General features: G+C 49.4%; 2 protein-coding genes across 6 annotated transcripts; one reads left to right on the top strand and one right to left on the bottom strand.

The window, feature by feature from the left end:
• The first annotated feature begins 11017 nt into the window (after positions 1 to 11017).
• Positions 11018 to 12396, top strand: b9d1 (B9 protein domain 1). 2 transcript variants are annotated; one of them, XM_053851909.1, is made up of 7 exons: positions 11019 to 11239; positions 11313 to 11381; positions 11472 to 11583; positions 11653 to 11749; positions 11830 to 11892; positions 11972 to 12039; positions 12139 to 12396. In XM_053851909.1, the coding sequence occupies exons 1-7, from the start codon at positions 11177 to 11179 to the stop codon at positions 12276 to 12278; spliced, it is 612 nt and encodes a 203-aa protein (XP_053707884.1). In that variant the 5' UTR covers positions 11019 to 11176; the 3' UTR covers positions 12279 to 12396. The 2 variants fall into 2 exon arrangements, with proteins under 2 accessions (XP_053707883.1, XP_053707884.1); XM_053851908.1 differs by having other exon boundaries at positions 11018 to 11239; positions 11472 to 11749.
• A 124-nt stretch (positions 12397 to 12520) lies between these two features.
• On the bottom strand, positions 12521 to 26656 carry epn2 (epsin 2). Of its 4 annotated transcripts, none has more exons than XM_053851905.1 (10): positions 26583 to 26656; positions 19691 to 20378; positions 19088 to 19242; positions 17002 to 17114; positions 16693 to 16797; positions 16429 to 16546; positions 15882 to 16034; positions 15602 to 15694; positions 14645 to 14872; positions 12521 to 14436 (listed from the first exon to the last, which is right to left on the bottom strand). In XM_053851905.1, exons 2-10 carry the CDS (start codon positions 20119 to 20121, stop codon positions 14132 to 14134), a joined length of 1701 nt encoding a protein of 566 aa, XP_053707880.1. In that variant the 5' UTR covers positions 20122 to 20378; positions 26583 to 26656; the 3' UTR covers positions 12521 to 14131. The 4 variants fall into 4 exon arrangements, with proteins under 4 accessions (XP_053707880.1, XP_053707879.1, XP_053707881.1 ...); XM_053851904.1 differs by lacking the exon at positions 26583 to 26656 and adding an exon at positions 25440 to 25621; XM_053851906.1 differs by lacking the exon at positions 26583 to 26656 and adding an exon at positions 25440 to 25620 and having other exon boundaries at positions 15665 to 15694.
• Between the last annotated feature and the right edge of the window lie 876 nt (positions 26657 to 27532).

The raw sequence follows: 27532 nt of genomic DNA, 5'->3' as shown, positions 1-27532 counted from the left end.
GGACGCAGCAGACTCTGGGCTCAGGCACAGCGGACACAGACTCAGGACTGAATGAAGGGTTGTGGTGGGAGCTAACTGGCTTCTCAGACGCCAGCACCACGTCCTGTGGAGACCTGTGTCTACGAGAACCACAAGAGACCGTCCAAGATGTCTGCTGCCTCCTGCCCTCTGCAGGATCACAACAGTGTCCGAATGAGGCTCACTTCCGTGCTAAGTCCCAGAGAGATTGTGTGACGGAAGACTTCCTTCTTCCTTCCTTCTTTTGCTCAACACACCAGTCTCTGAAGACAGTCCTCGTCCTAACTTCCTCCAAATTGAACCATAAATTGTGATGGTCACAAAGACGATTATTATCATCTGATTTAGCGAACGAGGCTCTCTGGCTCACTGTAATCCAATTGGTGTGCGGGCAGCCAGAGAGCAGACGCCCTCCCAGATGGCGCCAGAACTCACAGTGCTCTCGTGTCAGCTGGGATCCAGCCACTTGAGCAGCAGCTGAGTCCTGCACCTAAATCAGCGCCGGTATTTCGCTTCACTATCAGGAGCAGTGGTCAGAAGTGTGGTCCTCTGAGCCTGACCTTGCTAACACACCCTGCTGGACAGGACTTCTGGAGGTCTCCCACACTTCCTGCATTTGGATGCTCATGTTCTTCAGCTCAACACGAGGGACGGAATGAGGCATGAGGACGCAACTGTAGTCCCAACACACCTGCTGTTAGTCTTCTCTTCACTGATACGTTCAGAGATGTTTCTATCTTACCAGCATTGTCCCCGACATCAACAAGACACATACTACTGTCATCGTAGCCGTGAGTCACCGCCACATGACTCTGGTGAAAACTGGTGTTTTTAGGCCACACAGAGGTGACAAGGAAACAAATACACTCATGCAGCGTTGAAAACACAAGGCGAGGATTGAAGACCTGCTGGGACTGTTGCTCCTCTCAGAGGTCAACCCAAAGCATCAGCTGGTGACAGTCCAGAGAAGGACGTTATGTCCGACACTATCCTTCCACAGGTGACTTCACCAGACAGCATTAGTGGTGTGTTCTTTATTCCTGTTCAAGACACAAGTTGTGTGTGTCTTATTTTTGAGAAGCACCGAGTTCTGCTTCAGCCAAGAGAGCACGAAGGGCCTCCACTGAGAGAGAGAGAGAGAGACAAATGAAATTCAGAGTAAGGTCACAGCGTTTGCTTAATGGGTTTTTACTGAGCCGCTCCCTTTGGACTGGACTCCCTAATGTGCAGAGTGGAAGCAGGAATACATCAGGGGCGAGTGAATTCAAAGTTAGTTGAAGACAAGAGAAGAAAAGCAGACTGGAGTCGGACGTGCTCCTTGGTCCAAGTTTATGGGGCTGTTGACCTCCTGTGTTGTGTGTCCTGCTCTTCGTGATTCCCAATGTTCAAAAAGCGTCTATGACGTTATTCTGTTGGAGCTTCACCTCACAGTCAAAGTAGCTTTCAGGAAACAACTGACTGGCAGATCCAGCATCATGGTTGAACACGACGGTCATTTTTCAACAAGTCAAGCCACTTCTGCCACCAAGTGACGGATACCCACACACTCAACATGCGCACTGTCACACGGGAATATGCCCCTGTGCTTCAAATATTAGCTGAGTATGTGCCATCTGCTAGATGAACCGACAGTCACCAGCTGGCCGGGTTCACCCCAGCTCTGGGTCTGTTTGGCCTCAAACATGAAACCTCAGGGACTGGAAGACCAACACGTCAAAACCACTTGGCTCTCAGGATAGTTCTTCATATTTTGGAAGCCTTTCATCATGATGAGTCATGCTGTGAGTGAACAAGTCACACTTCAGAGTGGACTTCCTGCAAACGTGGAAGCAGCACCACGAAAGTCCTCCTGCTCCGACATACCAGGATGAGTTGAGACCAACCTGCAGCAGAGAAGCTGGAGAACACGACAAAAAGCCAGAAAACCACATCACCAGACAGTTGTTCATTTCCTGCTGTTGCCGTCTGAGCCCCAGTCCTCCACCGTCCACAGGTGGCGCCGCGCTGGGCTGCCGTCTGAGGATTAGGCCTCTGTGGTGGGGGAAAGACATTTCCCGAGGATGTGGTGATGAGTGAGCAATCTTCATTGCTTCTGAGCAGAAGATACAAACCCATGACATCAGCAGTTTTGGAGGTGCTGAAACAGTGGTCCAGGTTTCCAGACGACACATCGCGAGCCAGTCTGGTACGTTAATAACAACATACAGGAACAAGCACTAGAACTGATGACCCAGCAACTCAGCCGACTCACTGCACTCGACCAGACCCACGGCTGTTAGATATTTCCTCAATATGCAGACATGTCCTCGACAGCCCCCCAGTGATGCTGCGCTTTAGCTGCTTTGATCCGGCGCTCCAGCTCACGTCCCATTCTACCATTTTACTGATGGAAACATCCTGACTCGGCACTTTACGGCCAAGGGAGCCGCCTCACCACACCTGACGCCAGCTGAGCCACAGGAGGCAGAGCTTCACAGGAACATAGCTTGGCGTACGAGACCCGACGTCACAGGGGTTGGTCTCCCCGGTCACTCACATGGTAATAATAAATGAAGCGTAACAAACAGGGTGCGGGTGTGTGTGTGCGCTGTCAGTGAGATTAGAGGCGCCGTTTTATGGCTTGGTTAATTAAGTTGAGAGGTGGATGGTGAGTGTGGGAAGCCGCCCTCAGCTCAGTGGGACAGTAAAAGCCCTGTGCAACCCCCCACCTCCCTGTCAAGATCAGGAGGGGTTTCTGAGTGCAGTGTAGCATCGTCTCATACTGAAGAGTTTCAGCAGTGCCTCCCACTCAGCTCGGGGTTCCCGCTGCTCAGCATCAGCTGACGGCATCTGGCTGTCCAGCACGGCATCATGAAACCAACATGATCCAGGTTTTGGTGAAGTTTTAAGGAGTTCTGCATGGGATTTGAAGGCAAACCCAGCATAGTGTCTCTCTGCCACTGATGGAACCAGAGAGGCTCTGAGAGCCAAGGCGTGTCCTGTGGCTGCTAAAGCATTAAACTGCCACATGAATCACAGCAGTCGCCTTGGCGGCTCCACACTGCAGCACCGACAACATCAGGCGGCGTGTTGTACCGGCCGTCCCAAACCCTTACGGGGTCCTCTAGCACACGGCAGCTGCCGGGACAAAACACTGGCAAACCTCAGGGAAATCACGTGCCAACGTAATGCAGTGTCTGCGGTGCGCTGTGGTGAAGAGAGCCGTGGGTCCAGGTTGAGCAAGGTGAGGACAGAACCTCTCTGCTGGGCGGCTGTTTTAAAGGCTTTGGCGATTAATGGCATGAACGCTGCATATTTCTCTGTCACGTCAGTTCAGGACCAGGAAATCTGGTCTTTGTTCTTCCTGCCGAGTGTGACACGTGTTACATAACCACTCCTTCCATAAACATATGAGGTCCGGTGTAGCTGTGAAGCGCTGCCTGTTGGCTTCCATCCTGACCAAGTGCAGTCCTCACACAGCAGGACGCCGTGCTCTGCCATGCTGACCTGCCCACGTCTGGAGCACGGGCTGACACTCATGAGGACCACTGTCACTCGCACATGCTGCTCCCCCCCTCAGATATTATTATATTATAGATAATATAGATAATATTTTCAGTCAGTAATAAGCGATTTTGACTAGGTGAACCAACGAGCACAGCTGCACATCCAAGTCAAAAATAACCACTCAGAGGTGGAGAGCGTCAGGTGAAGAGGGAGCGGCCTGTTACTTTCATCTGTGCATCAGATCCAGAGTGAGTCTCCCTCACGCCCGCTGTGGTCGGGACCTCTCACTGCTCCATTACTGAGAGGAAGGGATGAGCCAAGAGAAGGAGCGGAGGGAGAGGGAGCGAGAGATGGAGCCGTCCCAGCGGCTGCTCCCAATTCAGAGCACAACAGGGCGATTGATGCGTGAAGCAGAAGGCGCACAAGCACAGCAAGGCACATCTGCTCCATCACTTCTTTGAGCTCTTCTCTCCAGCGCAGGCGGAGAGTGACGTCGTGTAGAACCCAGAGGCACGCCAGCAGTTTGGCGTCCACCTGGACCGTAACCCCAGCGCCTCACTGGCAGGGCGCCTCCTGCAGCGGTTCAGTCTGGCTCGCGGCCGTCGATACGCCACTGAAGACATGAAGGATTAGACCCTGAGTCAGGTGCACGATCAGCAGGTTGATGGTGACCGAGTCAAAGCAGCAGCGGGAGCGGGAGCCCAGAGAGAGGCCTGCTGGTTAGAGGCTGCGGCGTGTGCATTAGCAGTCTCTCGGCCCGTTTATCACAACAATATCAACATTAGCGGGGCACTTAGCTCGATCAATAACGCCACAATTCACAACAGGAAATGACAGCAACCACAGGAATGTCGAGTGTATCTCTTGATTGTTTTCTTCCAAGATGTCAAACAAACAAAACAAAGATTCCTGGAATTGATCAAACTTTCCAGCGGCGTGACTTTCATACATGGTTTAAGCCGACAGTTCGACCTGGCTAAGCTAACTAGCGCCACTCAGCATCCGAAAAAGGCTGGTTTGAGCCTTGCGCAGACATTTGTGTCGCCTCCTGGCTCAACAGTTCACGTACTCCAACACGCATCTCTAATCCACGGCCAGGAGAGCGTCCGCGGTGCCGAGCACAGGGACCTGCCATGCACGCTTCACCTGGACTGCCGATCTACAGGGACTTGAGAGACAGAGGTTTGACCCACTCCATGTATTGCATCTCCTTCAGCTCTGGATACTGCTGGGTCTCACGCCATGACTTCCAGATTTGATCCACACACCACTGCGAGCCAAAGGAACCTGGTGACGGGAGACACGATTCCTCTCATGAGACTGGTCAAAGACATGAACGGTGTTGTGATTTTACCCTCAATGAATGAAGAGCGAAGGATGACTTGGTTGAAGTGGTTGATGTGCAACAGCTCAGACTTTCCTTGAACAAGCTTCTTTCTTCTCATGTTTCATTCATGAAGTTCCATTGCAGAGTGTGATGAATATGCAACCAGCTGCTCGCACGTACACACACGCACGCACCGCTGCGAGCAGCACTGATTGGTCCAATGAGCTTTCTTCTCTTCGAATTTGAATTTCTATCACCTCTGTCTGATGGAAATCTGATATCCAAGATCCAAGATTTCCTGCGTTGGTCCTAGGTCTGAGCCTGCGACGGGGCGTCGCGCCATCCTGACCAACTGTGTCTCCTTCACCCTTCCCCATCTGAGGGTGATGATGACTTGCATCACATCAAGATGATGGACTCATGAGTGAGTGGAACCTTTCAATGAGGTTGATCGAGTCGTGGACCTCAACTGCTCTCTTAAGGTTCTTTAACACTTTAATGTGGAACAACATGACCACTCACAAGAGTCACTGACTATACTGTAACAACAACAACTCAGGGGGAACCTGGGGTCAAGGACAGCCCTGAACCCCTCCCTGTCTAAGGGCCTGAGACCGCCCCCCCCCAGGGTCAGGCCCGTGCTAACCCGGCATGCTGGGGTCACAGGGCTGAACACGGCGGGTGTCACATGACTGCAACATCACAGCAACACGGGGTGCTGTCATTTCAGCAATGCCTCTAAGAGCAGCCAAGATGGAGACGATACGGCCCCACGTCATTCGCATTTCCTCGCCTTGGTTCCTTTCCTTGTTAGAGAGAGGAAGTTGGATTCCCCTGGAAGGGAAATAAGCCTGGCTCACACAGATCACACGCATGTATGACAAGGGCCACGCCGCCGTGAACGCGAGCGAGTGATGCTCCAGTGAATCAGCTGACCCGCTCGTGATGTAACCGAGCGCACCCAACTGAGCATGGGCAGGATTCACCTCTGACGCTGCCCACTTTCCATCCCTGCTGTCATGCGCTCGCTTCAAGTCAAACACCTCGCTGACTCGAGTTGTATCAGCCAAAAAACAAAAAACGCTTCTGAACCCCAGGGCAGGGGGCACATCCGGTCCTCAGGAGTATCAATATACAATCTTTTTCCCTTTTTTGTTTTTTTTCTGCAGCAATAAATGCAAAGCACATTGTTGTAACTAGGCCATGGGGTGGATGAGGGGGGCAGGCAGGTTGGGTGGGGGAGATGTTTTTGTGAAAACATGCAGATTTCCTTCTGTTTGAGGTTGTGTGAGGAAGAGGGGAGGAAAAGATGAAAAAGTCATCTACTGCAGAGCAGAACTTAAAAGCACTGGCTGATATTGAGAGGCAAAACATCAATATTCATCCAGAAGCAGGAATGTGAGCTGGATTCTCTCCCTGCTGGTGATGCTGCACAGGAGGAGGAGAAGTTCTCCTGGCACTCAGCGGAATCCATGGATAAACAGCCGGTGAAAGCAGACGCACATAAGCGCTGCATGAGGTGTCAGTTAAGCAAGGCCAGCGTGTGGAAGTGCAGCTTCCTGACACACCGGAGTTCAAACGCTCGCAGTGGAGGAAGAAGAAAGGATGGAGGCTCGTGGGGTGACGTTGTTGCTAGGCAACCAGACTGTGCCGTGTGAGAGCATCCACTCACGCCTGTGCTCACACAACTCTGCTGCACCCACGCAAACACAGGGGCTCCACATGGGCAGAAGCCGAGGCCCTAGTCGTGCACGCGCCTTCAATCGCCATCGCCCGTCAGATCCTCAGCTGCCATGGCTGCCATACGCTTCCCGTTTGGGACCACCCCGAGGAGCTGTTCCACAAACGCTCCCCCTCGTCCACATTTCCAGCCTCGTCCTTCAACACTGCAGCCGCATGACACACATCAAACCAAACATCACTGACACGGCACTGTCAACCTGCCACACTCCGGAGCCAGAGATCCAGCAGCATGAATAACCTCGATCATGTGATCACTCCTGTCCATCCTTTCGTCTGTCTGGTGGGATCTCTTCCAGGTTTACCGCTGCGCTGCTGACCACAACAGCTCATTGGAACTGGACTGATGCGCTCTGTGTTGCCGAGTCTCTCAGACCTGGGGAGCCAGTGGCTTCCTAACATGGTGAGAAAGGATGGCGGGTTGAAGAGCCAGAGCCAGAGCCAGAGCAGAGGAGCATGCAGGCGCTAGCAGATCTATACAGCAAGAGCCGCTGTGGACTTCTGCTTTGAAGGCCAACGCTCTGAGACAGGCGGGGGCCTGAGGGTCCTTGGGAGGGTCCAGGAGACGGTAATGCCTGGGAGATGACTCACTCAGTTGCAGAAAGATGGCAGCGGGACTGGAGCACTGATTCCACAGCATCACCTGCTCATGCTTCACTCTCTGGTGACCTGACAGCAGAGCTTGAACATGCTTTGCCTCCACGGAGTGAGCGTGTCGAGTTGCGACCTAGTGAGCTTTGATGTGCTAGCACAACGGTCATGTCTTCCTTTTATGGGCAAACCTTGGTGTCTGGCCTCTATCTTTCTTCAGAGCTGGGTGTTTTCACTACGAATTGCTGCAAAACCATTTGGCCGTTCAGTAGTTCATCACGTCCGCAGAACGACTTGAGAGATAGCGGGGGTCACCTGACTCAGCAGGAAGGGGAGGGGCTTCGCTGATCCCTGGCCTAAACATTAAATGGCAAAAGCCAAAGCATCATCTTCGATGAGCTCATGTCCAGAATTCATGTTGACCACAGTTGCGGTGGAGATGATGTGAACCACAGCGTCTGCAGCTCATCTCGCTCCATCAGAAGATAATGGAGTGGATTATCTTACCACCAGATGCTTTTGGAGAAAATGGCTTCCTAACTTCATTGGAAGTGAGCAGAGTGAGGGTTGGCTCTCGTGGGACCACCGTCCGCCCTCCTCTCGCCCCACGTGGAGCGCACTCGGCTGGATCTTTCTTTGCTTTCCCGTCACGCCGTCCTCCATTATTGATGAGTTGAGATCTCCCCTCCCCAAGAGTTGCCCTTCCCCAGCGGAGTGTGTGTGTTTTGGAGGAAGTGGGACCTACTTTGCTTCATTGACATCAGCGGTTCCTGGGTGTGTTCATGACGACGGTGACCCTGTTGTCTGGGTGATGGCCATTATGTTGTCACGGAAGCACTCAGGCTAATGGAGGAGCCGCAGCCACGCGCCTCGGCCCCTCCCCGGCCGCCGGCCGAGCCTACACCACTGACGCTTGGCCTCACGGCTGCCAGACACACACCCGCCAGGTTTCTATAGCACCGGCTTCTTCTCCTGCTCAGCAGCGCCCTCTTTCACCCCCAAACACAGAGGTGAACGAAGCGACCATCTACAGATCCACAATGAGACGGAGAGGAAATGGTTTCTCCCAGTGAGACTGGTTCACAAGCAACCAGGCGCTAGCAACCATGGCATTATTGTTCCAGAAGATAGGGACTTGCCTTGTTTCACTGGACTGGACTGAATACCATTTCCATGCAGAAACGAAAAACAAAAGTGTTTGGAACGCGTCCAGTCACTCCACCGCTGGCACCAGTCTCAGCCAAACTCCAGGGGTTTGCTGATTCACTAAAGAGTGGTTCTGCCAGCTGAGCGACAGCAGCCAGGTATGAGGTGCCCACAGGTTGCCTGCGAGGACGTGTCAGAGGGGCGGGCCATCAACATCACGCTTCATGGTTCTGCCCGGGAAGATCACGAGTCACTGGGCCCATGAGTCGGCACGAGGTGGGACTCAGAGGGACAAGAAAAGAGGTGGCAAATGGACGGGAGGGTGAGGAAGGTGCATTTCTGAGATGGTCTGAAGGAGGCGCAAGTTCTCCATTCAGTTCAAGGTGTGACTGGTTAGGACTCACCTCTGGGTGGCAGCTCTGTGGTGTGGAGGGCGAGAGCTTGACGCAGATCCGGTCGCAGACCTGCATCAAAGAAACATGGAAGTTAACAGGCTTCTCAGGAAAAACCAAGTGCATCTCAGCTGCCTAGGGCGACAGGCAGGCCCCAAGCAAACCCAAGCATCGAGAGTCACGAATGGTCCTCTCTGTGCTCTTGGACTGAGGGAGGAAACCGGAGTGGCCGACAGACAGAACCTTGGGATGAAAGACATACTGTGATGAGGAGAGGGGCTGAGCCGACAGGAGGCTTCTGGCCTGGTTCCTCACCCGCAGCTGACTGCAACATGACACTCACTTCAGCAAAGAATATCTGCTCCCTCCTGTCCTCACTCCCTCAATCTGTCTCTTCTCTGTCTCACCCTCATCAGCTGCTGGACTTGCTCCTCGCTCCTCCGCCGAATGTTTCTTTCCCTCCAACATCTTTCTCTGGAGCCACAGCGTCTAGCTGAAGAAGGACCTCTCGGGTGCGTCACCCTGACAAGGTGCGGCTCATGCAGCTTTTGTTGGTTCATCAAGGCCCGACCGAACACTGCGTCTCAGGCCATCGACGTTCAAACGGCACGGAGTGGCTCCGGTCGGAACACCAGTGAGCTCAACAGCCACCACCATCTCATGAGCAGATGGTCCTCAGAGTGACGTGGTGCCACATCAGTGACCAGCAGGAAGCGGCCGCGCGAGATCATGTGACCACACTCATGAGTCACACCACTTTGGTGACCTCACCCCCCCGGAGCGTGACATCATCTGCCCCGTGACCCCAGCAGAGGGCAGTGTTCTGGCTCCTCATCAGCCACCAAGAACCTCCTCCATCTCCTCGAGTCCCTCTGACCTCACTCCTCCTCTGCCCGTGAGTTCACCTCTGCCTTCACTCTCTTCTTCACCTCCTCTTACTCCGTAGTAATCTGCCATCTTTTCCGTGGCCTGAAGCATCTTGAGCAACGTCTTGAGTCACAGTTGATTTGACAGGCTCAATCATCGAAGTGCACAGGCGTTTGATTCTTCCACAGTCGCTGCTCGGCATGAGAATAGAATAGAATAGAATAGCCTTTATTGTCATTGTAGCAGATAATACGAACAAAATTGAGTGAGAAACTGAGTTGAGACTAGCTTCGTTCTCAACAATCTGTTTTTTCACAGTCAACTCAAGCGTGTTCCTCTGGTTGACAGGTCTTTCTAAGCAAGTTAAGAGGTCTGCGCCCCCAGACTTGGAGCAGAGGACCCCACCAGTGTCCGTGTGTCAGTCAAACATTCTTGCTTCATTTGTAAATACGACCTCAATAATCACCCGTCACAAATGTTGACCGCAACAAAGTGAGGAGGGACAGAGGACGACTGCAGCCATCAAAGGGGAATTACATCATTCGAGAAGAGAGCGGGGAAAATAGAAGACAGTCAGGAGGGAAGCAAACCAGGCCATGCGGGAAGATGGAGTGAGAGCACTGGAGGAAGAGGAGTGGAGGAACAACTGCGGCACGTGGATGAGAGGACGACGAGAAGAAGATGAAAGGCTCCAACAGGAAAGATCGGAAGACTCCAAGCAGAGCAGGAGCGCGAGGATCAGGAGGTCCCTCATGTCCTTGGTCACTTGTCAAGGACCAGCCCAGGGTGGCAATCCAGTTTCCCAGGATTCCACAGTCAGAAGGACTCGAACTTTGTGACTACAAGGAGAAAGCAGAACCATGCTGGTTTTTCTGAGTAACAATTGGAATATCAACAGAAATGAATGAGTCGGGAGGGCCACATTAATCCAGGCCAAGGGCCACGTCTGGACTGGACTGTTGTTCCACCAGAAGCTGAAGATGTTCAAGACAAACTAAGAGGATTGAAAGAAGGATTACAGGATTTCCATTGTCATCTAATAAGAAAGGAATACAACCAGTCACCCTTCTGACCCACACACAGCCACACCCACACACTCCCAGATGGACAGGGAGAACCGAGCCGCAGCCCAGCAGCGTGGTCTCTGCCACCAAAAGAAACCCGGCTCAATAGTCAGCATTGGGACCTACAGTGTTCCTGAGGCAACTCTGGGAAACGTTTGGCTTTTCTGCTGCGTCAAACACGGTCCGCTAGCCTTCGGCCATATCGCACATATGGCGCACAATATTGAGGCATTTGCTACAGTCTCCATTAAAACAGATACATATTGTATCATTTAAAACAAACTCGGACGTTCTACACACCTTCAACAACTTCCGCTGCAGATAGCATGTGTGACGCCTCCATCTTGTGGCTATCCGCGGTAGCTCCGAGAGGTTTTTTTTTTATCCTCGCCGGCTTCCGTAGAGATGGAAAGCGTCTCCTTAGCAACCAGGACCAGCAGCGCTGTGGCTCGCTACGTTAGCTAACGTTAATAGCTCAAGCCTCTCGTCAGCTGGATCCATTAAAGCGGCGGCAACCAACCGCATGACTTTTAAACGAGACTGCGATGTCTGCGGTGAATCCGTCGGTGTTTCTTCTCACGGTAAACGGACAGATTGAAGGAGCGAACGTGAGTTAGCGCTGTAGCTAGCAGCCTTAGCAGTTGCCAGTGAGATGTTGTTGACTTGTGCTATTGCCTGTAGTTTCCTGACTACGACGAGCTGTACTGCAAGTACTGCTTCGTTTACGGCCATGACTGGGCTCCAACTTCGGTGAGTGCAGGACGTGGAACAGATCTGGCTCCGATGGACCGTCCGTCTCACAGGACTGTGTGAGACCGTGTGTTTTGTTTCTGTCTGCAGGGTTTAGAGGAAGGCATCACCCAAATCACATGCAAAGGCAGCCAGACCTCTCACACACTGATCTGGAACTTTCCACTAGAGATCACCTTCAAGAGCACCAACCCCTCTGGGTGTACGTATCTATCTCACCCGTGTCCAGCCACCATCACCCCAGTGTGTGTGTGTTTTGGGTGTCACGCAGGGCCGCAGCTGGTGCTGAGCGTCTACGGTCCGGATGTGTTTGGCAACGACGTGGTGAGAGGATATGGCGCGACGCACGTCCCCTTCTCTCCAGGACAGTGAGTTTGCTTTCACCTGCAGCCTGTTGGAGAGGGAAGAAACAATCCTTAATTCTCCGCCCTTGTTGTGCGCCCGCCAGACACACACGGACCCTCCCCATGTTTGTTCCCGAGCCCACCTGGAGACTTCAGAAGTTCACCAGGTGAGTCAGGACTGGACAGTGTCCATCAGGTGGCGCTCTACCTCATGCTCCTCACTGCTGTGTTGTCTGTCTTCCACAGCTGGTTGCTGGGTCGCCGGCCAGAGTACACAGACCCAAAGGTCGTCGCGCAGGGTGAAGGCAGAGAAGGTGGGTGTTGCTGCAACTTGACTCACCAAGTGAGGGGTGCCCATGCGGTGCCTGCACGATCAACCCTTGACCTCGAGTCTCGCTGTGTTTGACTTGCAGTGACCCGCGTTCGCTCGCAAGGGTTCGTCACTGCCTCCTTCCACATCATGACCAAAGACATGAAGAAGCTAGGCTACGACACGGGGCCGACCAACACACACTCACATGCTTCTCTGTCGTCAGAAGAGCCCGCTTCCTGATTCAGTCATCTTGCAGTCTTGGTTCTGATTGGCTGTTTTTTGTTTTTTTGTTTTTTTTTAATAAACATGCACTTGCATTTGTCTGTCCCAAAAGGATACACGAAAACTACATTTAAAACGTAATGACAACATTATTGAAGACAAGTCCCATAGTGTACTGCAACAGGCTGATCTTCCTTTGACCTTCATCCAAACATGCTCCTGAGTGTCTGCGCAACTGTAACACCAATGGAATCAAATCCAAGGACCACGAGCCTCAGCTGTAGTGATAACTTTTATTTAGAACCAAATGCAGCTACACTTGTCCTCCAGCAGGGGGTGTCCTGCCGCGTTCCATTTGTTAAAAGATGCCATTAAAATACCACGGTGACTTTGCCTACAAAACAACCCATTACACAGATAACAAAAGGTATACAGAAGAACAGTATGTTACAATAGTACAAATGATAAATTATTTTATACAGTTATAATGCCAACAGATGGTCTCTGATTTTAAAAAAAAAAGCAGCCTGCTCCCAGAAGGATGTACAGAGTTAGTTCTGGTGATAAAAGCGATACAAAGAAGCACAACAGCTCAGGGTTTGTTCTTTAAATGCTTCAGCTACGATCAAGGCAGGTGATGTCTGAAGTAACAATACGTTGTTCCTTGTTCAACACTTACAGTCAGTTGCATATTTCTAGTGGGGAGAAAGCCCGTTTGCTCGCCACAAGTTGCCACTGCCTCGCAAGGAGCTTCATCAGCTTGAGAGCTCTAGTACATGAATGAACAAACGGGCGTCTGCCATGTGAGGTCACCTCAGCAGCTCCAGAGCAAGTATATTCCATGTGAGGTTTCATTTTGTCCTGTCAATTTTAGATGGTTCCAATTGGGTTCATGAACATGTGTGTGTGGAGCAGCTGAGTGAGAAACGTCCCGTGCTGCTGGGTAGAGTCTCTCAAACGCCAGCGCCACCAGATGTAACTGCTCCACTTCCGCTCCAGGAACAAAACATAGCTATGAAAGATACACTTTAAAAGTAACACAGAGTCCCAGAGCGATAAGAACAGATGAGCAAATTGCCAGGACTTCGGTGAACCTAAGACACAAAGTAGGGTCAAGGTGACACGTGGGTTCACTAGCACACGCCTTCAGAACGGCTATGGATTTACATACAACGAGTAAATAATGAAAAACAAAAACAAAGGTTGCAGCTGTTTGTTCCACTGGTGGGACTGGAACCAGTCCAGGAGTGTGACAGCGCTCACGTGGGGTGGGGATGAGATTTAGAGATTCTAGATGATCAATGAGTGTTGCTTTAATTTGGCCCTTTCCTGACCTTCCCTTTGACCCCTGACGCAGACAACACTGTATCACAATACTGATGCCGTCAGAGAAGAGTCACGCTGGTCTGACAACAGGTCAGACGTTGGGTTTGTGGTGCTGAGGGTGGCTGCAGCACCATCAGTCCTCCCCTGCGCTAAGGTGTCACGGTGAGCCCAACAGAGAGAGAAGAAGCCCAAGTCATGTGCAAAATCCCTGCTTAGTAACACGCACACAGGCAGTGGAGTGGAAACACACCTAGCATCCACAGTGGGCGCTTCACTCCACTGGAACAGACACAGTGTAAAAGGACTAACACACACACACGCTCTCACACACACGCTTGCTAAAAGGGCTTAAAAAAGATTAGCTCTAGTGAAGAGAGAGATAAGATCCTGGCGTTAGTACTGTCAGTCCCGTCACTGCAGCATCTCTGCTGGTACAATCATCACACAGGATAGGCAGCTTGTAGCGTCGGAGACGGGCTGGTCGGGCGGGGTCACGGGGTTAAGGTGGACACACCTTTTGGTCTGGAAGAGAGGCCCAGCAGCCCTCACAAAAGGAAGGGGTTGGTGGTTCCGCTGGCCTGCTGCCCGGCCGTGGGGGGCATGCTCATCAGCGGCTGAGGCATGGACATGGAGGCCGCGCCCATCCCGGGCACCAGGTGCCCCATGGGAGCCATCCCTGCCAAGGGGACCATGGCGATGGGCTGGGCCGCCATGGTGGCCAGGGGCATGGGCTCCCCCATGGCGAAGCCAGACGGCATGGGGCTCACCCTCATCTGGTTGAGGGTGGGGGGCGCCGGCTGGCTCACCTGGAATGGATTGGCATGAGCGGCTGGAGCTGGAGCGACGCCACCTGGTGGAGACAGAGGAACAAGATGAGTCTTACCACTGCTCCCATTTCCACTTTGGACTCTGCCGAAAGGTGTGAACTGTCATGGAAAACACGTCCCACTCTTGATCTTGATTCTCTCAAATGAAAACTAAGCAACAGGCTCCACCGATTCATCAGACACCTGAAACCCCTTCCCCTCGAGCAAAACATTTTCCACGACTCTTCCTACCTGTGGAAGCCAAGAAAGGGTTGACCACTGGCGCCGGCTGGGCCGGTTTGGTCACCAGAGAATCCAGGTTGACCAGGGCAGCGTTGGGACCCAGGAAAGACTCTGGAGTTTTTCTCGTTGGGTTTGTGGTGGTGGAAGCAGATGTGGGCAGCGGGTCAAAGAGGTCCAGGCTGCCGCTGCTGGCGAGGCTTGCTTGGGATGGAACGGAAGAAGGAATGCCACCATCACCTGGACAAATGGAAGGCAATGACATGTGACAGCATTCTTTGTTGCACAACCCTGGTCAGCAGCTTCTCATTCTCTAGGTCCCAGCCTCTCCTTAGCATCAAAGCAAGTAAATGATCCACAGTGACCACCTGAAGGTGTCGGCCAAGCTTAGAGGTGAGCACCAGAGTAGGATGTCATGGCGGCAGCCACGGTGAATTACATGACAGTCATCTGACCAGCTGGCAACACGCCTGGTCTCATAAATTGAGGGTGTCACATGCTGAAGCATTTCAGCAGCACTGCTTGAGTTGTAAAAGTGTCACTTTAAAATGAGCAATTCTTTCAGACTAACACAAGTCAAACGTGTTTCTGACATCCTCAACAGTTTGCCCTGTGCCTGGTCGACACATGTCCCTTCTATCGCAGCCAGTTCCTGACCCAAGTTCCTGTCCGTCCGCAAACAAGGATTCTCCAGGCGGGTTGGTGTTAGTATGCATTTCTTGTTACGCCCATAAAAGCTACACAGATCTGGGACCAGGCTGGAGCAGGGAGCAGTGAGAGCTATTCCAGCAGCTTTTGACTGAATTTGCAAACGATCTCTTGTATAGAGGCTAAAAATGGCTGCCACAGCACCAGCGTCATTCTGCTCCAGTGAGGTGACATCTACCAACAGAAGGTGCAACGTGTGAATATGTGCCCCACAGGTCCCATTGATCAGAGGTAGAAGACACCAGAGGATAGGGTGAGTACCAGTAGGGACAGAGGAGGAGGAGCGCAGGCTGTCAAACTCTGAGAAGTCCTCTTTAGACGTACCATTGGAGGACGTGAACAGGTCAAAACTACCTGTGGGGGGGACAACGCACACAAAAATTGACACACAAAGCAGAGATGCCACACACACAGTGGAAACAGACAATACAGTCCGATGAGCATGGGATTGAGGCAAGGACAATACAGTATTAAGAAGCACGCAGTTATGTAGTACTGACGGCAGAAAGGGATGAACGGAAGACGGTGTTCTTATGAGCACCTGTGTTCGAGGCCTTGGGTCGAGTGGCGGCAGATCCCCAGGGATCAGAGGCGGGGGCTGAGTTTGACGCCCAGGGATCACTGCTCTTGATCGGCGGTACAGAGGGAGGGGCTCCCCACGGGTCCACTGGGGCAGCAGGCTTGGGCTGAGAAACTAGACAGGAGAGATGGATGATCATCACAATCATGTCCTCGATATCAGGGGGAAAAGCAAAGTATAAAAGACCACACAAGTTAGCTCCACTTGAATTCAGTGAACGTTGAGACAAGCACTGGTCAAGTGTCACTGAATGATGCCACATTTTGCCACAGAGGTCTTTCACTTCACAACATGATCCTGTGACATCCTCCCACTGCCCCCTCCTCTTCGCTCTGAGCAGAAATGCTGTCAGGCCTGCAGAGCAGCATTCCTATTCAACAAAGGGTCACAGTTCTAGAAGCTGCAGGTGCTGAGGAGCAACCGCAGGATCCAGCTCTTTGGAAAAAGCCCATGCGCTCATGTGCAGGTCGCATGTACAAGCCGGCCAGAGGTGTGCAAGAGGGTTTACCATATGGCTGCCAGGGATCAACCGATTCTGCGCCAGGCGCAGGCCTGACTCCACCCCAGGGGTCTCCACTGGCACCTGGCTCAGGAACATCCATAAGGTCCATCAAGGAAGACTGTGGCTGAAAACATTTTGGACAGAAACTCAAGTTATTTTTTCATCTTTTTGTGTATGTTGGTACATTCATTTATGGTGGGAGTGCTTTAGTGACAGCGCCATTGACATGAAACCACACAATAAATGGGACAACTCATCCTTGGGAATTACCTCTTTCTTCTTCTTGGGTAGTTTTGCAGAGCCAGGACCTTCCTTCTTGCTCTCCTCTAAGGCCATTTGTAGTCGCAGATCATCCCCCCTCCGTATACGCTCCTCCTGTACGCACATGGATACATGAGTTTAGCAAGAGTAATTCATGTGAGAAACTGATGTCTACTTTAACATTACATAACATTTAACACCATTAGCTGATCCAGGCGTGTCCAGGGGTTGTGCAGGATGAAGTGAATGCCACACACACCTTCTCCAACTAATATCTACACAAATAAAGGTACCTTAATGTTTTGAAGGTTACTTCACCTGCTCTGCAGCTTCCCGGCTCATGGCCAGAGCCAGCTGCAGCTGAAGCTCTTCTTCGCCACTTGTCTGGGGCCTGGCTTGCTCCAGCTCTGAACCCGCATTGGGAGATGTGGCTAAAAGCAAAGGCAGAAGTGATTCCATGCAGCAGCCTCTTCAATATTACACCAAAACGACGTGATAAATGGCTACATTTGTGTGGTCCGATTGGCCCCACGTGGCGTGCTAGCTCACACTTCAGTCTCTCATATGTGAGCTGTCCTACGAGCCATATTCTGACTTGGTCACACAAACAGGCGCAGATTTCAGTAGAGTCGTACATCTTCCAGCTCTAAGACCTGTGTGCCCTCTCACTTCGCTTGTGTGTGTGGCTCCTCGCTGCCCAGCAAATATCAATCTGAGTGGAGGTTCGAGTTCCTCATACACAGCACTCACATCAGTAAATCGAATACCAGACGATCACTCTTCTGTCAAATCCACTGTCAATTTCATCAACATATGGGAACTTGTTACGGTCTGTTGACAGGCGGAGGATGTCAGGCCAAAAAGCATATCCACGGTGGTAACTGTGGACATTACTTGGCAGTAGCAACCACAGTGAAGGTGTCTGGTGTTCAAACCAACCAGGAACAATCTTGGTATTTACACCATAAATGAGGTGTGTTGCAAATGTTCATGGGAAAAGAATGTCAGACATCCAAAGTGGCCATAACTTCAGAAGAAGCAGCATTTCCTATTTGTTATTTCAGCCAGGTGACAATCTTTTTCAGGATGAGTGTCCTCTGCTGATTGGATTACACCGTTCCACGCGGCGAAACAACACAGACGCACGTGTCACACAGAGGAAGGCATCACCACAGCAAGGCGACATGCACGTCACAATCTGAGAGCATAATAAAAGGAACTTGTCAGACGAGGATCTGGATCACTTCTCATTGTTATTTGGACCTACTCCGTCTTTGTTGCAAAGTCAAACCCATCATTCGTTCTCAGCTCCTCTGAGCTGAATGTGGAGTCACTGTGTTGTGACTAAGCTTGTACAATGCAAAAAAACTAAATCCAGACTGGACATGCAGTGCAACATCAAACGGAGCACAAGATCACAAGCAAGTCCAAGACAAATAAACACACGTCAAGGTCAAACTGTACCCGCCTTCCACCGTGGGAACTGTCCACATATGGGCAATTCCAATACATGTGCATTCCTCGCAAGCTTCCAAGCAAAAAAGATGACATTTAAAAGTTTCTTTGCATTTTTTTTCCTTGACGCCTCACTGAACTACTCATTCTATGTGAACAATACATAAAAACAAACAACGCTGCCGATGGAGTTGGGACATTATGGGGCATTTGCTTTCCCAGACTTGTTTTGAGCTTCAACAACATTAAAAGCAGAATCTTACGCCTGACATTTATGGCTGGATGCGTCTCATGTAAAAAAGGCAAAGTCTTGATACATCTGAGGTAGATGCACAGATATGCGGAGCCCATGCTCACAAATATAGGCCACACACAATGTCATCGATAAACTCCACTTGATCAGGCAGGCCAGATCCACGCTGTGAGATACATGCAAGCACTCCCACAGACAACTGGCGTGCAGGGCTCTGGGTCAGAGGGTTAAAGAAAAGGAGGCCAAGGTTCATGCCTTTGTTGTGACCACCTCTCAGTACTTTGAGCTCTGACATTCTGCATCAGCTAATTTCCTAGCTCCTTTTTGAATTCAGCTCACAGCTTTCCATTGACTTGTACATCCTCAGCCAGTGATCACCAGTGAGCAAAACATAATGAGGTGAGAAACTGTTGACTCATCATTCACTCTGTAACCAAGTGAATCCGACATTATGAATGGAGAAAGCAGATGCACTGAACTGTTCATTGGATTGCCAATCCAGATGTTCTGGAATATGTCAGCCATGTTTACCAGGAGCAGAAAGAGGAGCTACATTCCACAAAGCATTTTTTTGTGCCAGACTGACAAGGTCAGCTGATTATCACTCCCAAAATAAAGGAGGTTATCTTATAAAGACAAGCAGATTCCTCTTGCATATGGATGCTTCCCTTGGTGAAGAAAATGAGGGATACTCACAGCCATGGTAGGATGCAGGAGACCCCTCTGAGCGGCCATACTCTTCGCTGTAGGAAGTAGAAAGGTTGGGCTGAGATGAACCCCGTCCAAAACCCATCTGACTGCTCCCAGTGGAGACTTGGGCCATTCTCTCCTTTGTCTTCAAAGCCTGAGACCTGAAAAAGCAAATGGATTAAGTCTGCTTCCTTTGTGGCGTCTTCTCTCACTAAAGCTTTCTACAATTATATTTTAGAGAAAATAACCATGTGTTTGGCAACGAGCTTCTACAGGGATTCTATATAGAACACAATCAACATGTTAAGTCGACCAAGTGAGACAAATGTTCCGATGCAGCACAGAGTTCACAGAATCAATTTCACACTGGAGGGAATGTGGACCGTAACAGCACCTCAACATCTGCTCACAGATAATCTGCCAGAGCGGTGAAGCAATGATATGAAGACAGAATGTGCAAATGAAAGTGTACATGCGAGGTACGTTTCAATGTTTATCCTTTCCCTAGTCCTCATCAACTGGAAGATGAGCATTAGTTCTGCAGTCACTTGTGTGCATCTCCCATCTCATAGGTCTCACGCACACTCAAGCACAGCATGAACTCCATACCTCTCGCCTTTGAGACGGTCCTCATCTTTGAGGAGAACGACAAGCTGCTTGCTCTTCTCCCGCACGTTTATGCCCTGGTCCTTTCCATCTCGGTCGATGTACTGGAAATCCTTTAGGGTCTGGATGGCAAAGATATTCTCCTTGCATTGCAGGGCTACTCGCTCCGAACCCGTCTTGATCAGGTAATCAAGTAGAGTGAGAGCTTTGTAGACGTGACGCCAGTTTTTCCCGTGGTCGTTGAGCCGCTTCCATATCATACTCATGATTTCGCTAAAGGCCACCACGTTGTACGTAAGATCTGCAATCTCTGACATGAGGGAAGAGGATGGACCCCAGGGGTCGTTGGAAGTGGCCTCTCTGACCTTCTTCTCTGCATCAGAGTAATTGTTCACCATGTTCTTCATCTGGCGTCGAATCGTTGAACTTGGCATTTTGGTGATGTAGAGGGGGTCACAGGCAAGAAAAAGTAATCTCACACCACTGGAGGACCTTGAAAGTTTTGTCAACCTTTCAGTGATTAGTGTCCGTGCGTGTCCTTTCTCACGGCACGTTGCTCTGTGTGTAAATCTTCGGTGTGTTTATGAGTCTGCTGCAGGCCAGTGGAGTGTTCCTGAGTCCTCCAGCACCGCTTCTCTTAAAACCATCTTCACACAGCCGGTTTGCGCTGCAAACACAACCGCACCATCACCTAGGACAGACAAATGCAAGTTACTGAAAGTGAGCAGGGGAAAACCAACCGTCCACTGGTGAGGGGTGTGCCACTGCGGAGTCACACGTACTGCACACACCTGTGCTGTGGAGCGCTAAACCAGATGGATAAAGATACCAAAGCCACACATACACACAATGCTTTTGTTTACAGTTGTGGGGTGAGTTCACCTGCAGTTTTCATATTCATGTCATTCAGCATTTCCATTTAGTCATTCCAAAATGTACCATTGCCTCAAGAGCATCATACAGAAAACTGATTTAATTCACACTGACAAAATAATGCATACCATTTCATTAGCTCGTAGCACAATGAATAGCAATTTAATGATATACAATCAAACAGTAAGGGAGATATATTTCAGAAATTATTTCTGCAGTGTACACATCTTGTTTCAACTTATGATAAAAAAATAGCAGTTGAAAAAGTGAATAGGCAGCATTTCCACCACTGCGACAGAGAGCTATAATAAAGGAGTGACATGAACTAGTGTTAGTGCTGACAGAAGCAAACAAGGAGAGTCACAGAAGGATCATATAAATATGGATAAACATGTCATGCAGCTTTACTTAGAATGCTCAAGAATGACGAAACAAGAAATTCTAGAGGAAAAAGATTAGGGAAGCACCCAAAAGAAAATTTGTCACTGAAGCCGAATAACACGAATACGTTTTCAGAAATATTCCAGTAGCCGTTTAAAAAAAAAGCACAACAAACTTTTTCATTTATATGAGGCCAACAAACAAGACAAAAAACATAGTAGTAAGTAAAACTAGAAGTGCATTAAAGTAGACAAACTCCAAACAATGAATCCTCTCGGCACAGGTCCGCTTGGCCACAGGAGATAGGCTAATAATATAAACAAAAGGCTCTAGTAGACAGTTTGCAAACTGCAATTATATTCTTGCTCCCAAAAACTCTAAAAAGCAAACATGACACTTGGGTCAGACAAATCATCTTTGTTGAACCGCTCCTGCTTGATATCAGCAGAGTGGGCAGGGACGCGGCGGAGACCCTACTGAAGTGGTGGAGCAGGTTGACAGATTTTCTACAGCAGTCTTGCGGAGCTGAAGAGCATTTTTGATCTTCAAACCTCTGAGATTTGAAAAACACATTGCATCACAGTGTCAGAGCGGCAGAGAAATAATAGCAAAAACAAATATCCTTCAACTACACATTGACACTTTCACAATGTAAACATAAAAAAATAGATATTTCAAAATGTGACACTCTCAACATCATATCAATTTTGTGGGCAATCTCAAACACCATGGCGCAAAAAGTCAAAGTAAATCCATTATATGGCAAACCTTGCTGTAGGAGACAGCAAGTCTCAAGTTGAAGGTGATAAATGAGACGCTGGGATTAATCTTCCTCATTCTGAGCCTAGCAACAGCAAATGTATCAGAAAATGCTTCACCTAAGGCACTGAGAGGAAGCTGTGCAGTGCCTACTGAGGACCGCAGGGGGGAACAACTACCTGCACGTCCCACCCAGCATCACCCGGCTGGATTACTAGACCAGCTCTGGAGGACAGGAGCCGAGTAGTCACAACACCTCCCGCGCATCTATCACATATACAGTCAGAAACACATGAGAAACAGGAAGTGTGGCGCAATCACGCATCACGTCCACTGACTCCAACTCGCGCACCCTCCCTTGTCCATGCTGGACGCCACAGCGACAGGCGCGGATTCACCGGCAGAATTTCTTGTAACAAGCACGAACATGGAAATCAACCTAATCTCAAGAGAACAAAATCTAAGTTTCCCCGTTCCATATCTGAGATGAAGAACATCAATTGAAGTAAAGTACAATATTGCCCAGCACCATTGAGCAATCCGGAGGTTGAAAAGGCATAGTACTAGCCTCTTTAAATCGTCTGCAGTCCGACGACTTCTTGTCCTGTTGAGTAATCTGATCCCAGTGTCCGGCATGCAGCGACATGCACCACAGCCAAGTGTTTCATGAACAAATGACGACGGTTAGGTGAGGCTGCAGTCAATAGTATGAAAGTATGAAATGACTGCAGCAGATACGGGAACAATGTCTCCTGACTTGAGAACGTTTTCCAGTAACAGTTGAATGGAAGAGAGTGTGGAAGCATGTGTGCATTGGGGGTAAGAAAACAACTTAGCAGGTCCCATAAATTCTCTTAACCCCAGTGAAATGTGATTCCTGTGAAGCAGAACAGCCCCATCGACCCCGAACCCCCACCCAAAAAAAAAACTTTCCCTTGCCATCCTGCATCCCCATGAATACGGCTCAGAACTAATGACACATCTGCTGCTATAATTACCTATTCACCCTCCACAGACAGGAGGAAGAGAGAGGAGTCTGTCTTGTCCACTCCGCCCCTCCTGCTTACCCTCCACAGGCCGGAACAACCCCCACCCCAACACACTGCCTCGCCACCTCCATGTGCTGAGATCACCAGTCCAAATTCAGGGGCAACCAAAGCGCAGTTTCTCTGTGGTTTGCATGAATACTCACGTCATTCAGCATTGGTGGAAAAGTCTCACTGTTGTTGGGGCCAGACATACATCCATTAATACAATTCTTTGCCAAGTCTCATTCAGGTAAAGATAATTCTCACAGCACTGGTGAAATTAAGGCACCAAGGAGGTTTAGTGACATTGACATGAGTCATAGCCTACTGCAGTAAGATACTGCTTCTATGCAGTCCGATTTACGGAGATAGTACTTTGCTGCCAAGCCAAAGTAAAAGGAAAAGGAAAATATAACAAACATACCTGAAGAACTGATGATAAGATACGAAGATAAGAACAGTGACGCCGTTTTTTTGCAGTATGTTTTAACAATGCAACAAAGTGAAATGACAATCAAGCTGTCAAATAAGACAACAACATTCAACTGGATGCAAAATATATTGAACATAATATATAAATAAATATATAAATATATACAAAACATATTGCATGAACAACAAAATATATATTTCATGCTGTGGACCCGCAATATTACATTCTTGGGCTGGTAAAGCAACAAATAAAAATCTCATAGTTATATAATTACTGAAGTGATATTATACATTACATAGATAATTACTAAAGTGATATACAATGGTCCCTAATATTCACAACTCAATGAGGCATTTGACCACATAAATTCATGAACAGATTATAATTTAGTCATCGGCCTGCAAACACGCCCAGTTTTTCAAAGAGGAAAGTACACCATTTACACGTCAACATGAGAGACGCAACTACTTCACTGTAGCCAAATTGAGCAGCAGACGTGACTTATATTCACTCCCACATCTCAAAGCAGTGCTACATGTCTCTGTGTACCAGGCTGAAGATGATGATACTATGCTTAAGTCACATACCCAGGCACAGAACAGTCGCCATCGAGAGAGCACAAGTGTCTGTACTGGAAACATTGATAACCTGTGACTTGCATGGAAGGACTGGTGAGAACAGGTTTACCTGGCCAGACCCACAAAACAAACGAACAACTATCTTCCCATCGAGAAGGCGAGTGTGTCACAGAATATTTGTGAGTTGTGAAAGAGTGGGAGGAGATACTGAATAGTGGAAGAGCAAGTCACTGGGCTGGTTCTAGTGAGCTCCATTTGTATCGTTACGAGAGCCATACAGGTGACCACAGCACGCACATGTGAGCAGGAGAATGGCGTCTGCTGGCTTCAAAAAAATAAAATAAGAAATAAAAAACAAAAATAAAAGCCTGGAGTTATTGACCATTATTATTAGTTTGTAACCAACCATGATTTGGGTGCAGTGGTGGGAGCTGCCTGCACTCCACTGTGTAAAGGGAACATGTACAAGACAATAGCAACTATGTGCGAGGATGTTGCTAGACAGCTCTCCATCTGTGTAGTCAGTACTATTTTGCAATTGTTTTTAATAACTTCTGAGCTTTGCTATATTAAAGGGTCATTTAAGAAACTATCAAACAGAAATGAAATATCTTTCAGAATCGACCATATAATTCCAGAATATTAGAGTGTGGGGCCACAGGTGGGGGTCAGTGTGGTGATACTGTAATATATATATAAAAATATGCCCTACTGAAAAGAACCCCTGAGATGTGGCATGCCAAACAGACAATGCCTTGTGGTGTGATAAAGGGATAGTGACGAAGCAGCTACCACCCACTGTGACTGATGACACACGGTCCTGACAACAGACGAGCACTACGCCTTCTCTCTTAGAGGTGGTTTTGCTCCAAAAACCCTTTACTACCAACGAACCAGACAGCCGATAAATACGTAGAGCTGTTCCAAGTAGCCGGTCAAACCATTGATCGGCTTCTTGATAAAGGCGGAGGCCTGACGACACGCTGAGAGTCAAAGTAGTAGGGCAACTTCTAGAACACAGTGGCAACGTACAGTGCTCCGAGAGCTGGATTCAACCAAATCACAGCGTCTCAGTCGAGCGATCACCTTCCAACAAAAGAGCGAGAAGCGATGTCACACGAGAGTCGCATTACTGGCCCGGGTTTGTACGAAAAGAGCTCGGAAAGTCAGACTAGCGGGTCATTTCAGAGGCAGCAAGTGAAGCGCAAACTTCTAACAAGCGGCTAAGACGAGAAGCTAGCGAACTTGGTGTCCCTGATGCAGTTGGACGGGTATAACCGTCTTCTCGCGGGAAACCACCAACTTTTATCCAACTCCCTCGCGTGTCTCAACTAAACACAGCGCTGTGTTTAGTTTTTCGACGCCGTTTGTAAAAAGTTGGATCAAAGGCAGCGGGGAGAACGAAGGGCTAGCCAGCACCGTGGAGCCGTCTCGTTCAAGAACACGCAACAAACGGGAGTTTAATGACTGTAAAACCCGCTGTGGTCGTGATAAGGACGCAATCGTGCGGTTTATGGAGCCACGACGCTGATAAGCTCAGCGCTATAAGCAGATAAGTTAGCCGTCTAGCAGAGCGGGCTAGTTAGCCAGCGCTCGGCTCAGACGGGTGCTCGGTGGAGACATCACCGGGGAGGGAGGCTGCATCCCGGACACCTGGAAACAAAACAACTCGCCTTCACTTGCCTTGCTCTTCCTCTTACCAGTTTTGTGACTTCGTCCAAGTTAGAGTGCCGCCGCGGGGATAAAAACTACTAACGACGTCCACCGAATCCACAAACGAAGCGCGATATTGCACTTATTTTTGGGGCTGCGCTGGGCTTGTTGCGCCTCCGCCTAGCTACCCGATGCTAATGCTAAGCGAGCTACACGTATCTCCTCCTCCAGAACATGGCGGGCGCGAGGGAGGGGGGCCGGGAGGGAAGGGTGTGACCCAGGCCGCGATACCAGCCGCGGACAAAAAAACTTCCTTCCCTCTGCGATCCGTTAAAAATGTCACCGGACAAGTTGGGCACTTTCATTGAAACGACAACTTTGTGCTTCATCATCTAGACGGTTTCAGATGTGGCCAGATAGTGGTTGATGTGATCCAGCGCTGAACTGCGGTGAAACACTGCTGCGCCACATTCCGAGGAACAGTTCTGTTCCACATGAGGGGTGGACTCATTCATTAGGCGTCAGACGTCTAAGAATAGAACACGAATGTTTCATGAGTTGGACAGAGCTTAAAATAGACGCTGTGAGTGAGAGCTGGAGGACACTCAGATTCACGACATCCCCCCAGTTGAGTGATGATGTGTCTGGCCATGTTCAGCAGGCTCAAGTCCTGCTGCCATTCAGGTCTGTGTGGAAGCTGGAGAGGAGCTGTTTTACATGACGCCAGTGGCCCACTTCACACTCCCACGTCCCTTCCCTCCTCATTCATCCATAGCTGTCAGTCATTATTCTGAATGGCCTCCATCAGCATCCTTCCCAGGAACAGCGGCCTCACGGAACCATGGCGTTTCTCACTCTGGTGGCTAAGTTGGGAGCAGAGGATCAGCCAGTGAAAGCCCTGGCAAAGCTGATTTAGCCGTGTTTGTATGCGCTGTGCACTACTTGATGTTTGTGTGTGTCACAATAGGCCTACAGCTGATCACCTTCCACAACACCAAGTCAAGGTGCTTTTTTTGGAAAACAGCAGCCATGTAACCGCTCAGCTCATTGGTCATATCAGACCAGGACATCAGGTCAAAGGTCAACTTGCGATTATGTTTCTCCATCAACAAATCGAGCTGTTGGTTGTTTACACTAAAGACGTCTTAAAAAAGGAAAGTCATTGATAGTCAGACTTGACAAGGTTCTACCTCAAAATATGTTTTAGTCCTCTTTCCTGATGACACAAAGCAGCAGCGCCGCGATGCCGAACCAAAGAGTCGTGCAACAGCACTCGGACGGCACACACAAGACTGTAGTCTTTATAGCTGTCGCGATGTCATGACTGTCTTTTGCGTCTTTATGTCCGAGGTCAAGGCGACAAAATCAAAGCCCTGAAATATTTTTAACATCAGCAAAAGCGCCTGCTTTGTGAGCCTCACACGGCACAACATTATGACCACAGACTTTGTTGACAATCTGAGCTCCAATGGCACTTTTCTATCTACTGACCAGTGCAGACCGGAAACACTCGGCAAATTATAGTCAACTGTTCAATGAATATCATGTGTTTCATGATATTCATTGAAATTCATTGATTCATGACATGTTAAATGATTCGGTGATTGATAAACAGGGCAAGCTTCCACAATGCGTCAGTTTTCCTCATTGTTCTGACAGTGGGATCAATGCAATCTCTGGTCCAAATGTTTGACTCGGCAACAGAATCATACGCGCATGACCGAAACAACAGACGCGTCCTCACGCCTGGATTTTCTTTCAAAGTAAGTGCGATTCGTCCAGAACTATACAGGCGAAGCAAAAGCTGATGGAACTCCACACTTGAGCAAATCAGAAACAGCATTTTATTCAAATCAAAATCGCAACAGTGCGGCTGCAGAAATGAAGAGCGTGGTTCTGCAGTATGACTTCTGGCCACCAGAGATCAGTATTGCTCTGTCTAAAACAAACAATAAAAAAACATCTGCGACATTTCGTGTTATTCAATTTATTATAATTTAATTTATTTTATTATTTCGTATTTTTATCCTATTCAGACAAATAACACCCGCTGCAAGACCACCTCGGTGTAATACCGCTTAACAGATGGACTGCAATATCTCTTAATTTCTAATAATAGTGTGTGAGTAGAAATCTCATT

This window comes from Synchiropus splendidus, chromosome 19 (assembly GCF_027744825.2).
Source record: "Synchiropus splendidus isolate RoL2022-P1 chromosome 19, RoL_Sspl_1.0, whole genome shotgun sequence".
Classification (NCBI taxonomy): Eukaryota; Metazoa; Chordata; class Actinopteri; order Syngnathiformes; family Callionymidae; genus Synchiropus; species Synchiropus splendidus.
Note: the sequence above shows the minus strand (reverse complement) of the source record. Positions and strands in the feature narration are given on the sequence as shown.

Coding starts and splice junctions, on each gene's coding strand:
- epn2 (XM_053851905.1), bottom strand. CDS start 20,121: ATGCCAAGTTCAACGATTCGACGCCAGATGAAGAACATGGTGAACAAT. Junction 16,798..17,001: donor GCCGGGAAGCTGCAGAGCAG/GTGAAGTAACCT, acceptor ATGTGCGTACAG/GAGGAGCGTATACGGAGGGG. Junction 16,035..16,428: donor TGATCCCTGGCAGCCATATG/GTAAACCCTCTT, acceptor TCTCCTGTCTAG/TTTCTCAGCCCAAGCCTGCT.
- b9d1 (XM_053851908.1), top strand. CDS start 11,177: ATGTCTGCGGTGAATCCGTCGGTGTTTCTTCTCACGGTAAACGGACAG. Junction 11,750..11,829: donor GTCCCCTTCTCTCCAGGACA/GTGAGTTTGCTT, acceptor TGCGCCCGCCAG/ACACACACGGACCCTCCCCA. Junction 11,893..11,971: donor AGACTTCAGAAGTTCACCAG/GTGAGTCAGGAC, acceptor TGTCTTCCACAG/CTGGTTGCTGGGTCGCCGGC.